Source organism: Phocoena sinus, chromosome 2 (genome assembly GCF_008692025.1).
Source record: "Phocoena sinus isolate mPhoSin1 chromosome 2, mPhoSin1.pri, whole genome shotgun sequence".
Lineage (NCBI taxonomy): Eukaryota > Metazoa > Chordata > Mammalia > Artiodactyla > Phocoenidae > Phocoena > Phocoena sinus.
The window spans coordinates 112,992,230-113,008,722 of record NC_045764.1 but is presented as its reverse complement, the minus strand read 5'-3'; the positions used below and the strand labels follow the sequence as shown (position 1 = coordinate 113,008,722).

The 16,493-nt window shown below is 42.6% G+C and overlaps 1 protein-coding gene across 1 annotated transcript in view; it reads left to right on the top strand.

Moving 5' to 3' along the window:
- The window catches only part of EGLN3 (egl-9 family hypoxia inducible factor 3), a 28,109-nt gene extending 17,394 nt beyond the window's left edge, over positions 1 to 10,715 (top strand). Inside the window, exons 2-5 of the mRNA XM_032624365.1 lie at positions 5,074 to 5,193; positions 6,790 to 6,926; positions 8,700 to 8,773; positions 9,649 to 10,715. Coding sequence (XP_032480256.1) covers positions 5,074 to 5,193; positions 6,790 to 6,926; positions 8,700 to 8,773; positions 9,649 to 9,680 — 363 coding nt within the window. The 3' untranslated portion in view covers positions 9,681 to 10,715. The remainder of the gene's footprint in view (positions 1 to 5,073; positions 5,194 to 6,789; positions 6,927 to 8,699; positions 8,774 to 9,648) is intronic.
- The last annotated feature ends 5,778 nt before the right edge of the window (positions 10,716 to 16,493 follow it).

Here is a 16,493-nt window from a genome sequence, read left to right as displayed (position 1 = left end):
TTTGTAACACCGGCCCCTCATTGCCAAGGTTAGAAAATTCCCTAGTTGTAGTTAGCATAGTACACACTCTAGAGTTTTGACACATATATACCTGGTTGGCTTCAATTTTTTATGTTACTTGCAAGTGCCACAGGCTATATGAGTTTGCCAGCCCTGGGTTCGAAGCTACAAAGCACTTAGGTAGGATCGGATCCCTGAAGGGGAGACATTCTGAAGCCCCAGTGGAGGGGAAGACAAAAACATGCACATCATCAGTTTTAAAAATAGCTGACATTAAGCAGCATTTAGTGTGTGCCAGGCCTTGCACTGTTTTACATGGATTATCACCGTCAATCCTCATAAACCCATTTTTCAGATGAGAAAACTGAGGTGTGAAGAGGTTAAGTACAGGTTATTCTGTGTTTAGGTTACATTTTATTAAAATATGCTTTGCTAGGGACAGTTCGTAATTCAAAACAAATCCTTACCAAGATTGGCTGGTATTTCTGCTTCACAGTTAGAGGGGCCTAGCATTTGGCCGTGGACCAAAATACCAGTTTAAAGGTCACTCAACCTGGCAGCTTTGAAGTTATGCTATTCTTGACAAATTTTTAAAAATGGGTTCATATTTATTGCAAATTTGGTAAGTAAAATAAGGCTTGATTACTATTTTAATTTGCTGAGTTAAACTTTATGTAAAACGTCACTCTCTTTTTTAAGATCAAGTCATACTAGTGACTGATGCTGAAGTCATGAGTGATGTAAAATACGTTTCTATGAAACATCTATGTTGTTGATTGTTTTTAGAGAAGTGGTGAATCTGAGTGGAGGCTGGGATGGGACAGATGTGTCCCCTTCCCACCCATGAATGGACAGTGGAGGTCAATGATGCCAGTTTTTTGAAATGGTGTATATATGCGATCAAACTGGTTTCAATTAAGAACATTCTAAAAAAAAGAACATTCTGTTTAGGCACTGGGATGGAAATCCTGGACTTTCCTTTTTCAACCTTACCTTTGGGATTGATGAGATATGGCTTTTTATGAAGCCAACTCAGTAATACCCCTTAACAGAAACTGTTTTCTTTTCCACCTGTGGCATTTGGGGTGCAGATTTTGTTACTTGGGTTTGGCTGTCAAAGTTCTATATGTCTGGGGCTTCCTTGGTGGCGCAGTGGTTGAGAGTCCACCTGCCGATGCAGGGGACACGGGTTCGTGCCCCGGTCCGGGAAGATCCCACAGGCCACGGAGCAGCTGGGCCCGTGAGCCATGGCCACTGAGCTTGCGCGTCCGGAGCCTGTGCTCCGCAACGGGAGAGGCCACAACAGTGAGAGGCCCGCGTACTGCAAAAAAAAAAAAAAAAAAGTTCTATAGGTCTGTGTACATTTTCAAAGAATCCGTACACATTTTACTGCCTGAACGTGGCCGCCTAGGTATCCAGAGCACGTATCTCTGGTCTAGAGCCAGTTTGGGAGCCTGGGAGGGGTTCACCCCTCTCCACTCATTTCCTTTTGCTACACAGCTATGGAGAAGCCTCTGGGCATGGTGCAGGGGGTGGGGGGTGTCCACAATGGGGCCATAGGAAGCGATGGTGAATACATAAGGGGACATGTGGATTTATCTGCCCATCCAAGAATAGAAGTATAGCACTAAATTGTATGTGCTATTGCAGGTCACACTAACATGTTATTAAACTTGTATAAATTTCAAATATTAATCTAGTCCGCGAGGTCTGGCAAATAAAAAGTCGGCGATAAGTGAGACTTCCTCCTGCTGGGTGTCGGTGTTACTGCACAGCGTGTTTGTTACGTTATCATTGAAGTACGCTGGTGATGTTCTTATTGTCCTGGAGCGTTCTTCTCCTCTGTACACTCTAAATCCCTTCCTGGCTTGATGAGGTTTGGATAGCAGCTCTGTAGAACTAACTGATCAGTTTCCGGGGTTTGTTTCTGCCCCGTGCATGATTTGGCATAGAAACGCATGATGTTATTGAAGTGAGCCTTGCTTCTCAGCGCATCCTCGGCCTCCTGGTTTTAGACTGTGTCAAAACCTAACAGATACTGGGAATGTGCCCAAGCCAAGACCCATCTCCTGTGGCGCTTGTCCAGAAAACACTGATAAAATTGGCCTGTGTAGTTTCAACAGGCCCACTGAGGCTCACAATGATTTGCTTGCATTGTTTTGAACTTGATGCTATGGTTTCAGGAACCAGGAGAGAAGGTGAAGATTCACTCTGGCCAGAAAAATTCTCTATATTTCTCTCCCTTAAGCAATCTGATACTTTGCTGACACTTAGGAGTTTTGTCCTAATGATAAGTCCCTTGGAATGTGCTAGCTCCTTCTCTACGGGTGGGTTTTATAGATGCAGCAGTACATACAAAAGGATGTACGTTTTTGAGTTTGTATCTCTTTTTATCAGTATTTAATCTAAGTTGAGTCCTGAGGCAGTTAAGCACTTCCTAATGCCCTGAAGAACTCTGTTGCTGCTTCTGGGGTTGATGCTTAGATAGAGTCTGAGATCTTCTTGGACCATCAGAGGCTGGGTAACCCAAGCCATTTTTTACAGGAAAGAAACCAAGGCTGGGATCATGTGATTAGTTGCAGAGTAAATTAGATGGCAGACATCCAGACCACTGACCTTTTCCTTAGAGTAAAGCTGTTTAAGAATATAAGATTATGTAGCATTTTGTTTGAATTGTATTTTATTTATTTTTTATACAGCAGGTTCTTATTAGTTATCTATTTTATGCATTTTAGTGTATACATGTCAATCCCAGTCTCCCAATTCATCCCACCACCACCACCTCCCCCCGCCACTTTCCCCCCTTGGTGCCCATACGTTTGTTCTCTACATCTGTGTCTCTGTTTCTGCCCGATTATGTAGCATTGATGGAGTACTTTTTCTTCTTTTCAGAGCTTCACAGTGGGGAGAGGCTGAGTTGGTAGGGAATTCAGCCTATAATTGTTTGTGGCTTAAGTGACTTTCATTATTGGCTCAGTGGTGGCTCTTATAATCCTAATAGCTGCTTCCAGGGATGGGTAATTCCCCAGTCATTACAGGCGACTTCATTTATCTCTTCTTCCCCAGCTAGACTCATCATTTCTGTCTGCTACCAATCACCTTTCCCCAAGCCATCCTCTTTGCTTGGTGGTACCAACATCTGTTAAATCTCGATTGGAGTAGCCTCAGAATTCCACCTCTGAAAGATGTTCAAGCTCACAGCCTAACTTCAGCTCTAAGATGACATTGCATTGACATTTTAGACATTCAAAGACAGGATGTGGGGATTGCTAGCCGCATAGGGATATAACGCTTGAGAGATATGGTGATTTAAGCCTTAAGATCTGTGTAAAGCCAAGTTACTATTCAGCCTTGTTTTTGTTCTAGTATGCAAGAAGCCTTTCAAGTACATGCCTAGCTCATGTCTTCGTGTTACCACTGGGAGTGACTTGGCACCCATGGTTTTGAAGCTGGTTCATTGAGCCACTAGTGTTATTAGTTTGGGCTCTACCTGACTGGTTATTTTACCAGTGAAACAGTCTTGCCATTTATGAAGGAAAATGTGAACTGGATCGCTACATGTATGTTTGAAGATATGCTTTAAGATGACAAAAATCTCTATTGATCTAGTCAGAAAGTAAACTTACTGTTTAGAGGAAAGAGCTGTTTGCTATTCATTCATTTATCAAATTTTAAAACAAAACACAAAAAGGGAATTCCCTGGCGGTCCAGTGGTTAGGACTCTGCACTGTCGCTGCTGAGGACCTGGGTTCAATCCCTGGTTGGGGAATTAAGATCTCACAAGCCCCACGGTACTCCCCTCCCCTCCAAGAAAAAAATCAAATTTAATCAGATACCTTCTGTGCGTCAGGAACTGTTCTAGACACTAAGAATACATCAGCAAACAAAACAGAAAAAATATCCTTTTTCTCATCTTGTGTTGACAGTATCTTCCCTGCATGTATCTCATCCCTACAAAGATATTTTGAGCTTTTTTTTTTTTTTTTTTTTTTGCCGTACACGGGCCTCTCACTGTTGTGGCCTCTCCCGTTGCGGAGCACAGGCTCCGGACGCGCAGGCTCAGCGGCCATGGCTCACGGGCCCAGCCCCTCCGCGGCATGTGGGATCTTCCCGGACCGGGGCACGAACCCGTGTCCCCTGCATCGGCAGGCGGACTCTCAACCACTGCGCCACCAGGGAAGCCCCCTACAAAGATATTTTAGAAATAAGGCAGTGTCCTGTGAAAAGAACTGGCTTTTTACACTTTGTCTAATTTTTTCTACTCTTTGCTATAAATTTTCCAGGGAACAATTAGAGATTTGTTAACCTCTTCGTAGTAATTCCCTAATAGTAATTGTTAGTAGGATTTTTAGTTTGGCTTCCTGCTTTATTTCTCCACCTGACTGATACAGGTAGCACTTGGGCAAAAGGAAGAGAATTTCAGGTTATCATTTAATTTGATAATTGTCAGGAGGAAGAAGACAAGCATTGAAAAATGCATTAAGATGTGTCTGTGGCTTTTTCTATGAACTGGATCTGACTGTCATCTATGCTGACAAGTCGGGGCACAGCTTCCATTGACCCTCCCCTCTTCTTTCTATCCTAAGCATTTTATTGAACAAGCCTAACCTTTTTCTCCTTCGTCATTGGTTCCTGTCTCCTTGTAAATGCAAGTATCTTTAGCCATTGATTCAGTGATTCAGGGGCACTTGTCAATAATGCATAATCCCTAAACTCCAAACCTAGTGATTATGATTTTGTGGCTCTAGGGTGGGAACCCAGAACCTGCTTTTTCAAAAAGAAAGATTGAAGAAAAGCGGGGCATCCTAATGACAACCATAGATACTGTCCAAAATGCTCTAGAATTGTGGGAATATTGTTGAACTACTTTCCACTGGGCTGAGCCATAAGGTATAACTTGGCCGTTAATCATATACGCTGAAGAGTCCAAATTCATGTACTGTACGTGAAGTTAAGAAGCCAACAGTCACCTAAGTCATGTGGCACCCAAGGAGACTGTGTTACTCAGCTGTTCACTGGTGGGAGAAGATTGGTTCAGCTTTGTTAACCAGCTTCCCTGGGATTTCTCCATAGGCGATGGTGGCTTGCTACCCAGGAAATGGAACAGGTTATGTTCGACATGTGGACAACCCCAGCGGTGACGGCCGCTGCATCACCTGCATCTACTATCTGAACAAGAACTGGGATGCCAAGGTACTTGGGTAATGGGAGTAGAGCGAGGGGTTAGGAACTACAGGAAAAGAATTCAGATGACTTAGAGGAAAGTTTGCAGTTCATAATCCCCACTGATGAATCCTTTCTATTTCCTATTTTTTCTTTTTTCCTCTTACGGTGTTAGTACCAAAGCGGATGAGATGAAAATAATAGATAAGAAGTTAATTTGATGGGAGTGGGTGGGTAGGGCCATTATTAGGTTATAGGTTATAATTTGATGGTTGATGAAGAGAAAATAATTTATAATTTTAGGAATGGGGATCAATTTCTTTAGTCTAATCCAGAGCTGATAGGATTCTTGATTCTCAATGTAGAATAAGATACATACTTTTCCCTGCCAGGAGCAACACTGAGAGAATTTCACAAAAATAGAACTGTAGGATATTAAACTATCCCCAAGTGAGGTTTCCCACACAGTCCTCCCTCTTGGAGTAAAATGTCTCCCTGGTGGCCTCTTGCCATGGTTTACTATGGTTTGTGAATGCCAAAGGTTTTACGGCTTATTTTTATATTTTTGAACATATATATAGATAGAGATATGAAGTCTGGTTCCACACTGACAAACATTTGTCTGGAATATGTATGCTTTCTGAAAGCTAGGGATGATTTAGGAGTGTGAGAAGCTGGAGAACTTTTCAGGCTTATTTGGCTTTTGAACCTTCTGCATCTCCTTTCGCTATTCATTAGGCCAGATACTTGCTGTCATAAAGCAAGGATATTTTATCTGGGGTCAGAAAAACTAAACCTGGGAAACCAGTGAATTAGTGACAAGGTTTGTGTCAGCTCCCTATTGGTAACGTGACTGAAATATATCCCTTAGTTGTCCTTTAAAATCTTGAAAGGTAGTGTTATAGGCAAGAGGGTAAAGTTGTCAGATCAGTGATGATAAATCACAAAGTATGAAATCATTCAAAAGATAGTTGAGTGCCTGCTAGTGCCGGGCATTATGCTGTGAGGAAACGTCGACCTGTGAGGTCTGAATTCTACCTTGACATGGTTATTCTAGTAGGACAGCTTGGGTGTACATGTAAAAAAAGGTAATTCAAGGAAGAGAGTGATATATGTCATGAAAGATAAGGTCGTCTGAGAGTTCAGAAAAAAGAGCATGTAACTTTCAACTGATGAAATCGGATAGGAGATAGGGGAGCTCAAAAGAAAGCTGTAAATTCTAATTGAAGGGGAGGTTATTGTGTGGTCCCTATCCTAGGGAGCTGTTAATATTAGACTGAACTATATGAAATTGCTGGGGGGAGGGGCGGGAGGGGGTTATAGGTCAGAAACAGTCGAATATTGGCAATTCTGTATGATTTGACCTCGTAGTACTCCATGTTGTATCCATGGACTCCGTGATTATGAGGGTGGGAAGGCTTCATTTGGTGGGAAGTGAATAAGGAGATATGTCTAGCCAAATCTGAAATAACATTTAATACAAAGGATGAGGCTGAAGTAAAAATTTGGGAGTAACGTACGCTTGGAGTGGTGGTTGGAAGATGGCTTTGTTTCTAGATGAGGCTGAAATATCATTGATAATGAACTATGTGTGAGGAAATAATCTCCCTTCTTTGTGAACCTCAGCTACATGGTGGGGTCCTGCGGATATTTCCAGAAGGGAAATCGTTCATAGCGGATGTGGAGCCCATTTTTGACAGACTCTTGTTCTTCTGGTCAGACCGCAGGAACCCACATGAAGTCCAGCCTTCCTATGCAACCAGGTAACAGCCAGGGCCACGATTCCTCTTGAGAAGCTTCGTGTACAAACGCCCAGAGAATTCTCTAAACTTGTGTTCTATGCAGATGAGGGACCAACCACCCCGCAAAGCTGATAGCAAACCTGTTTGAAGTCAATAAAAATTAAAGGAGAAATTTGGGATTCTTTAGTACACAAACCTAACATCAGTTTGAACTATTAACAAATTGTTTTCCATTAGGTGAGCATCTTGGATTCCAAATTTCCCAGAGCATTTTTCTCTTCTCTCCTTTCTTCCCCCTACCCCCCTTTAAAAAAAAACCTAATGTTGAACCACCCCTAGCGAATGTTGGCTGCCACATAACAGGAATTCTGTCTGGTTAGCTCTGGATGAGTTTGCAAGTTGCCAGTTGCAAGCAGAGAAAGAACCTCGAGAAGAGAAAGAGGAATTTGTAACACAACATTGTAAATCAACTCTACTCCAATACAAATTTAAAAGAAAAAAAAGAAAAGAAAGAGGAATTTGTTCTGATTTCTTTTCCTTTTTACCCTTCCCTGAGCTTAAAATTAGATTGGGCTTACTGTACCCATCATGTCCCAACAATTGGATTTTTCAGACTTCTTTCTTTCGATCGTGCATGGGGAGATTTTCAGAGTAACTGAACAATTTAGTATTGTTTAATATTCATCTGAAAACCCTTGATATAATCTTAATTTCAGATTCTGCCTCTCATTTGCCTTTGTTTTATGGCCAAAGCTGTAAACCAGGTGGTATTGGAGCTCTGTGGGGTGCAGCCTGAATTGAGAATAGCAGTTGGGCGCAGGGAGGAGAGAGGTTGGGTAGAAAGATAATGACTAAACCTTAACAAGACTGATTACATCAAAATCACAGGTGTTAAGAGCTTAAGGTTTATGTGTCCCCTTCCAGAAATCACAGATCTGAGCCCCACATAGAGTTGCGTATGAAATATCAAATTGGGATGGGCCCTGAGTGAGCAGGTAACTGATTCTACCAGCAAAGCCTGCTTGTGGCTTGTTTAATGTTGTACAATAATTGGACCCTGTCATTTGTACAGAATTCCCTCATTCTTCCCAAGTTCCTTTATGACCAGGGTCACAGGGGAAACATTAGCACATGTTGATGGGAAGCCTTTGGAAAAAGTCAAGTGCTATAGAAATTCCATTAACTAATAATAATAATAAAATGAAACTTTTTGAAAACTCATGCATGAAATTACTCCTATTATAGTCTGTCCCATAGATGGGACGCAGTAGAAAGCTTGAGGCCATTAGTATTGCATCTTTGCCTCAATGTCCAAAACTAAAGAAAAAAGCCAGGAGTTTTAAGTGTCCTGTCATTTGATAAGTTATTCTTCAAAGCTTCACTCCTTTGTGCTCTCCCCATCAACTTAGGTCTCTCAGTCTTTAGCAGAATGACTCCCTTCTAGCCCTTTCTGTGTAGATCATCTTAACCTGTTACATTATTTGTCAAATTGCCTTTCCTGCCTGCTAGAGCCTGAGCTCCTTGAGAAAGAGGCTGATGTATTCACATGACCATTTGAATTCCCATCGCCCAGGATAATGCCTGGAGCATACATGGAATTCCTTAAATGTTTTATTATATTTAAATAGACTTGAAACCAGAGAAGTTTATTTTAAATTAAACTTGGGATGGACCTCTGATAATAGGAAAAATTTTAAATGTTGGCTTTACAAATGACTGTTATGTGAAATTTATAGTATTTATTTTTGGTAGTATTTTTAAACCTCTTTTCTAATATCTACTTATCTTTCACAGATATGCCATGACTGTTTGGTACTTTGATGCCGAAGAAAGGGCAGAAGCCAAAAAGAAATTCAGGAATTTAACTAGTATGTGTTTGATAATTTTCTGTGACTTTTGACCAAGTCAATCCTTGACTTTTATTCGAGATTTTTATGTATATTCTAATATACTCTGTTCAGTCTCAGCCGTATGTATATGCAGGACTGCATATATATATATATATATGATGAGAGCCTGGTGGACTTAATTCTGAAACCCTGGCCTTAGCTCTTCTGGAAAAATCAGAAAAAATGCAAAGGACATCCCCTGTGACTGTCCACTGATTGTGTGACAGTTTATAATAGATGGGAAATAGTTAACTTTTGAACATTAATGTTTGTCCGTCAAACATAACGTTAAATTTTGCCCATGATTTTGGCACGTTGCAGAGGAAATACAGTGGATCCCAACAACGATGGTTAATTTCTTATATTGGTACGGGACTGTGACTCTCATTAAAAAAACTGGGCTCATGTAATATAAACTGAATATGATGTTAAGGTCATTCCTGTCCCCTCCAACCAGTATTGTAAGGCAGCGTTTCCGAAAATACATTATATTGAAAGCCAAGTTAGTTTGCGGGAAGGTAAAATTCCTGGTCCCCAAATGTGGGAAATGTTACATACTGTATCTCTTTCTTGAAGAGTCACAGTGCTTATGGGCATATTAATCAAGAAAAATTAATCTAAGAAATCTTAAAGATGTATGTAACATTGCCTAACCCATGATCCATTTGGACTGTCTACCTAGCAAATCCCAAAGAAAACACACTTTGCTAAGCCCTGTCAGGAGGCACGCTGCTCAACTTTGTTCTGTAAGATGGGAAGCGTTTGCTGGAGGCTTTTGGGGTGACGTTTGTGACATGAAAGTCATCAGATCTGGTTCCTTACCCTCTTCATTTTCTTTTCTCTTCCCAACCCAGGGAAAACTGAACCTGCCCTCACTGAGGACTGACCCTGATCTGAAATCCGCTGGCCTCATTCATTTTAGTAACAGTTCCTGAATTCACTTTTAAGAGTTGAGATCCAAAGAAGGCCACTTCTTTAGTGACTCGGTGATGAGAACCCCCCTATTGCTTGCATCATTCACATCCCTGTCTTGCATACGGTACTTTGTGTTTTCTTGCCAAGACTCCATCTACCTTCAGACACTCTCTTTGCCAGATGAACTCATTTGCTAACTCCAGAAATACCTGCAGACGACCTAGCTGGCCAGCGGTTTAATTCTCAGATTTGGTAATCCTGGGTATCAAAGCAAGAACCTGGAAGCACAGGCGAGGGACTGAATCTTACTTGCACTTTATGTACACCTCCTGATTTGAAAGGAGGAGGTTTGCAAAGAAGTTAGACGGTGACAGATGCCACAGAGAGGCATCACTGAAGCCTTAACAGCAGGAAACAGGAATTTGTGTCATCTGAACAATTTCCAGATGTTTTTAATCCAGGGCTGTTGGGGTTTCTGGAGGATTATCACAACCTAATGACGTTATTACCTCTAGAAAGGGCTGCTGTCAGTCATCAATTTCTAAATATCCTGTGGGTGGACACTCCTTTTTCCTGGTCCTGCAAACTGGACTTGCTGCCTCTGCCCCATTTTGCTGAAAATATGACTTTCTGATCAAAGATGACAACACCATTTATTTTCTATTTTCACTTCTGACTTAGAGAACCTAATTCATTCATTGTTCTGGTTGCTTTGTTGAAATGAAATCTGAATTTAAATCAAAGGGGAAAAAATCTTCCTGGTAGTTTAGAGCCAACAACCTCTGATAATGGTGTCAAAAGACCTGGGTCTACTGATATACAATAAACGTGTGCATCTTGAATGATTTAAGATTGGAGATGGAGTTGGAAATGTGGGCATTCCTGTTTTTCAGTTTTCCTTTCTAATGTGCTCACCCTTCTTCTTTAACAAAATAAGAAAATCACAAAAACTAGGGCACTGTGTTTTAAAAAGGAAATGGAAATAAAACAAAAAACCCTGAAAAGCTGCTTGAGTTCTTCCACATCTTCTGACCCTAGTAGCCTCTTTTCAACAGATTTGACTCTTCAGATCCACTGTGGTTGGCAGTGTGGCCAGAATCATGGAATTTGCTAGAACTGTGGGAAGCTCTGCTCCTACAGTAAGCACAGATTCCGCTGCCTCAAGAACTCTCCATTGAGCTCCTGTTTTATGCAAGTTACTTTTCTTAGTTTTCAACTCCATTTTTTAAATCCTGTAATTTCTTGTTTGAAAATCCCATGAACATTAAGGGGCCAGAAATATTTTCTTTGGTCACTGACAGATACATAGACTTTCCAGGAAAGAAGCATATTTTTGTGTGTGTGTGTCTGGTTTGGAAAATTTCCAGATAAGACTTGTCTTCATTCTCACGACTGCTCTGTTTTTTTTCTGTAGTACTTTCATCACCTCCTAACTTACTGTGTAATTTACTTATTTATTATGTTCATTGTCTGGTATCCTTCCTCTAGAGTGTAAGCACAGTGAAGACAGGGATTTTTGTATGTTTTTAATCAATGGAATGTATTCCCAGCACCTAAAATAGTGCCTGGCACATAGTAAGGGCTCGGTAAATACTTGTTGAATAAACTCACTCTCCTGCTGTAGCATTTTTTTGTTTTTTAATTAATTTATTTTATTTATTTTGTTTTGGCTGCGTTAGGTCTCTGTTGCTGCGCGCGGGCTTTTCTCTAGTGGGGGCAGGCGGGGGCTGCTCTTTGTTGCAGTGCGAGGGCTTCTCATTGCAGTGGCTTCTCTTGTTGCGGAGCACGGGCTCTAGGCACCCGGGCTTCAGTAGTTGTGGCACATGGGCTCAGTATTTGTGGTTCACGGGCTCTAGAGCACAGGCTCAGTAGTTGTGGCACACGGGCTTAGTTGCTTTGCGGCATGTGGGATCTTCCTGGACCAGGGCTCGAACCCGTGTCCCCTGCATTGGCAGGCGGACTCCCAACCGCTGCGCCACCAGGGAAGCCCCTGTCGTCGCGTTTTAATGGTTTGATTCATTTCCTCCATCTTGGGCAGGAAGGGCTCACTAGAAGTTTTGCACATACGTCTTTCTCTTATTGTTGACCTGTAAATTTAAGCTAAGAAAGCTAGAAAGCTTTGGTCACAGTGTCCTCTCCTATCTGTTTGCCTCTTTGAAGAGGTCATTGGCCACAATGAACCTGAAGATTGAACCAAGAGGATTCTGCCCTCTGTGTCCAGGGACCGTGGGAGTAACATAAGAGTAGCTTCATATAGGACAGACTACATTCCTCCTTCAGAACAATTTCAAAACACTTCAGCAACAGAGAATGGAAGAAGGTTATTTATTAGGGATTTTATATTCCCTAAAATGGTAGCTAAGTTTTTTTCATGCTTACTAATGTCATGAGAATGATGACGATATTCTGAAGGATATCATGTTGGTCCAATAGTATGTCTTGTATCTTTCATTTTAGTCAATACTTTGACTTGCCAGAAGATCAGACCTCGTAGGCCTTGCTTATTCCTTCCAGACAAAGGTCCTATAACCTAATAAACTATATATCAAATCAATTTTTAATGCACTGATTCTTTTCATGGCTGAATTTGAGTCCTGAAAAATACAACTAATAGCGACTGCTTTTTGCTTCTCTCTGTGACAGCACACTTAGGGGACGACTTAGCCCTGATGAAGAAACATTATTTAGCAAATAATCGGATCAATTTCTTTTATATTCCTGGCCATGACATGTTAAGAGCCTACCTCAGTGTTACGTCACCTACATAGTGCAGAGTCCTTGGCAGGAGATTAAATTTTGAACCAAAGATCCAATTTCATGGAAATAAAAAGTGTTACCTAAGTGCATTAAATAGGTCTTCAGTAGAGTAGTTAATACCAATTAAATGCTGGGCTGTCTGGATCATGAATTATCCATTCAGGTATGATTTGGATTTTCTTCTTTAAATAATTCAGGTTTTTTAGAGGCTGGGTCATCCTGATTTCTTTTGGCCCTACGGTCTTGAAATTTCCTGTGATTTAGGAAGCAGTGATGGGAAATGCCATGCTGGGTCAGCAGTTTATATAAAATAGGGGTTTGGACATGTCAGGTACCTTTATATTTGATCAACTATGAGGACAAGCCCAAGGAATGTACTTGGTAAAGTTATTTTAAATAAAAGTAATACAAAATTGACTTAGCTTCAGTCTTGACTCTTTTGAATGGCATGAAAAGAATACGGGTTAGTCAGGTGGTTAGAGACTATTGTCAAAACAGAATGGAAATAAATAGTTCTTTTCAAGATGAAGCTGGTTATAGTTGAACTCTTGGCTAATATATGCTGGTTTATGTGTAAGATCCAGTCTGGCTTCAGATCGACTCTACTCCCATCCAAAAGTGACTTTTTAATATGTTGCTATCTTTCCTTGTTGATAGGTTAGATCCTTTGAGATCCTGGACTTACTGTGGCTTATCTTCTCTTTACATTTGCAAGGCCAAGGTCAGAGGTTCGTGTCCTGATGTAGTGCAGTCAGTAAGATGACTCTGCGTACTCAGAGAATAGCTCTATGCCAGGCTTGTGCTACGTGCCCTCACATGTTTATTCTTTGCAGCTCTGAGACAGCTCTTCCTCTTTTCAGATGAGGAAACGGACTCAGAGCAATTAGTTGGCTTGTCAGACGTTACATGGTGAAGGAGTAGCACACTCAGTATTTGCTGTCTTTGCTGTCTCCTTCCTGCAGAAGAGATGCCAGACAAAAGCAGGAATGAGTAGAGTTGGAAGAGGGGAATCTTTAAGTGCTTGCCGCCTGATGTCTTTACATGAGGTTTGGGTTATCAGCAAGGATCGCATGCCCAGTATCCTAAAGGAACGTCAGTTATTCAGTAGAAACCACATGAGCAGAAAACATCAGTGTCATAGTTGAATACTCCCTTGTCTTTGCAATGGGATCTTTGCTGCATGCCTCCCAGGATCGTGGAGGAAGTATGGGCAACATTGGCCTCCCAGCTAACCCTGGGCATGAGCTGTATGGAGCGTGTCATTCCCCATAGAGCAGAGTTAAGCATTGTGGACCATCTGGAAGAAAAACAGATTGGGACTTCCTGGGTGTGGTTCGGAGGCCTCCCAGCCGGCCACAGTGCGTGGGGACATTTGGACAGCGTCCAAGCTGCTGCCCTCATGTCCCAGTGTTGATGCCCTCTGAGGGGAGGAAAGAAAATTTTTTCTTTTTAATACACCTAACTTTCCAGTTTGAGCTTAAGGCCGAGATGTCCGTGTGGTTCTATTACTGACAATTCTCCATCTGATACATGGAAGCCAAGAGAGGAGGCTAGGCAAGGCTCTGTCATCTTAGGGAATTCTTGTCATCACCTCTAAGTGACATTGAGTGGAGATTTAGAAACATTTTTAATTCTCCAAAGCACTTGGACAGTCTCTTATCTAATCATTTTAAGGTGGCTTGTAGAAGGATGTCATTTTAATTTCTTTAAACACACAGCTCTTTTGCTTATTTAAATACTCTGAAAGACTATGAATGTTGAAGAAGCACCAGATTTCTTTCTTTTTTTGTTGTTGTTTTTTTTTTGCGGTACGCGGGCCCCTCACTGCTGTGGCCTCTCCCTTTGCGGAGCACAGGCTCCGTAAGCGCAGGCTCAGCGGCCATGGCTCACGGGCCCAGCCGCTCCGTGGCATGTGGGATCTTCCCGGACCGGGGCACGAACCCGTGTCCCCTGCATCGGCAGGCGGACTCCCAACCACTGCGCCACCAGGGAAGCCCAGATTTCTTTCTTGAATTCTTGTTTGTTTGACCTTTGATAGACTTAGTACTTAGAAAAGTCAGCTTTTTGGGAAGAAGTTGCTGCTCGTGCTCCGAAGTGCTGAGATTTTTTTTTTTTTTTTTTTTTTTTTTTTTGCGGTACGCGGGCCTCTCACTGCTGTGGCCTCTCCCGTTGCGGAGCACAGGCTATGGATGCGCAGGCTCAGCGGCCATGGCTCACGGGCCCAGCCGCTCCGCGGCATGTGGGATCCTCCCGGACCGGGGCACGAACCCGGGTCCCCTGCATCGGCAGGCGGACTCTCAACCACTGCGCCACCAGGGAAGCCCCGAAGTGCTGAGATTTTTCAGAAATTTTATAAGACCGTTCTGCGATTCTTTTTTTAAGGTTAGAGAAACATCTCAGATAGGGAACGGCTGTTGTGTTTTATTGTCACAATTTTGCATACAGATTTAAGATCAGTTGTGGAACAAAATTCATTGTTTACATTGGGTCATTAAAAATTCATTCAACAGGTAGTCTTTGTCTTGTGCCTGTTTCTTGAAGGAAAAACGGCATATCCTTTATGACGGACGCAGGCGGATCCGTCATAAGGTAGAAGATTTGGGACTTCATTTATCATTTGTAATGGCAGTTAGATGGGAATGGGTTCTGGGTGTGGTAGGCCTGTTTTGAAGAGAGCTTTGGGAGCAGCCCAAATTCATGGCAGATCTCAAGATAAGCTATTGAGGGTGGGGTGGGGGTTTGGTTGGGGGTGGGTTCCTAGCGGCCAAGGGCTGGCTGCTTGCTGCCAGCTTCCTTCATCCTCAACCCAGTTTAAGCATTTGCTAACTCTCTGGATTTTGAAAAATTCACCGGGACAGGGTTACCTGCCAGAAAAATGCTGAGAAGTAGGAATCCCCCTAGAGTGTTTTCCAAAGACCTGTTATTTTTCTGAAAAGGTAACAAATGGACATGCGGGTGGGGACGGAAAGCAAACAGTTTGAAAAAGGTATAGAGGGGAAAAAAATGTCTCTCTCCACCAGAATCAGCCCCTCGGCCAGTTTCTTCTGTATCGCTGGAGGGTGACGCCTGTCCTGGAAGGTCAGCACCTCCTGAAGAGCCCTCCTCCTGCAGGATTGGCACGTTTGCTTGGTCATTTCCTCCTATTTTTATGCTTATTCATCCTGTGGCCTATGTTCTCCTTGACATGCAGATTTTTTTTTCCATCCTCCTGTGGGAAGAGATAACATTCTCAGGACTTAATTCTCATCTGATAAATTTTATTTTTAACCAACCTCTACATCCTTTCTTCTTTGCTTCTTATTTTCATGGGCCCCCTGCACTTCTTGGCCTTTTCTGGCTTTCTCAGAAGGTGGGAGCAAAATGTCTGGGTACAATGTATTGCACCAAAGTTTTTTGGCTTAGCTACCAATGTCAGGGAAACTTTTCCTCGGCACAGGGTTCTGTTTTCAACTGGACAATCCACTTTTACCTCCTGCTTCCTCTCTGGGCTGTCTGTCTGTAGATTTCCTTTTGTCAGTAAATTAATATGATCTTGATGAAGGAAACATGCTTTAAAAACAAGACAGGGCTTCCCTGGTGGTGCAGTGGTAAGAATCTGCCTGCCAATGCAGGGGACACGGGTTTGAGTCCCGGTCTGGGAGGATCCCACATGCCGTGGAGCAGCTAAGCCCGTGCGCCACAACTACTGAGCCTGCTCTCTAGAGCCCGCGAGCCACAACTACTGAGCTCACGTGTCACAACTGCTGAAGCCCACGTGCCACAACTACTGAAGCCCGGGAGCCTAGAGCCCGCGTACCACAACTGCTGGGGCCTGTGAGCCTAGAGCCCGTGCTCCGCAACAGGAGAGGCCACCGCGATGAGAAGCCCGTGCACCACAACGAAGAGTAGCCCCCGCTCGCCGCAACTAGAGAAAGCCTGCACGGAGCAACGGAGACCCAACGCAGCCAAAAATAAATAATAAATAAATTTATAAAAAAGTAAAAAAAAACAAGACAGCTGTGACTTGCAGTGATTAGCGTGGAGTCTC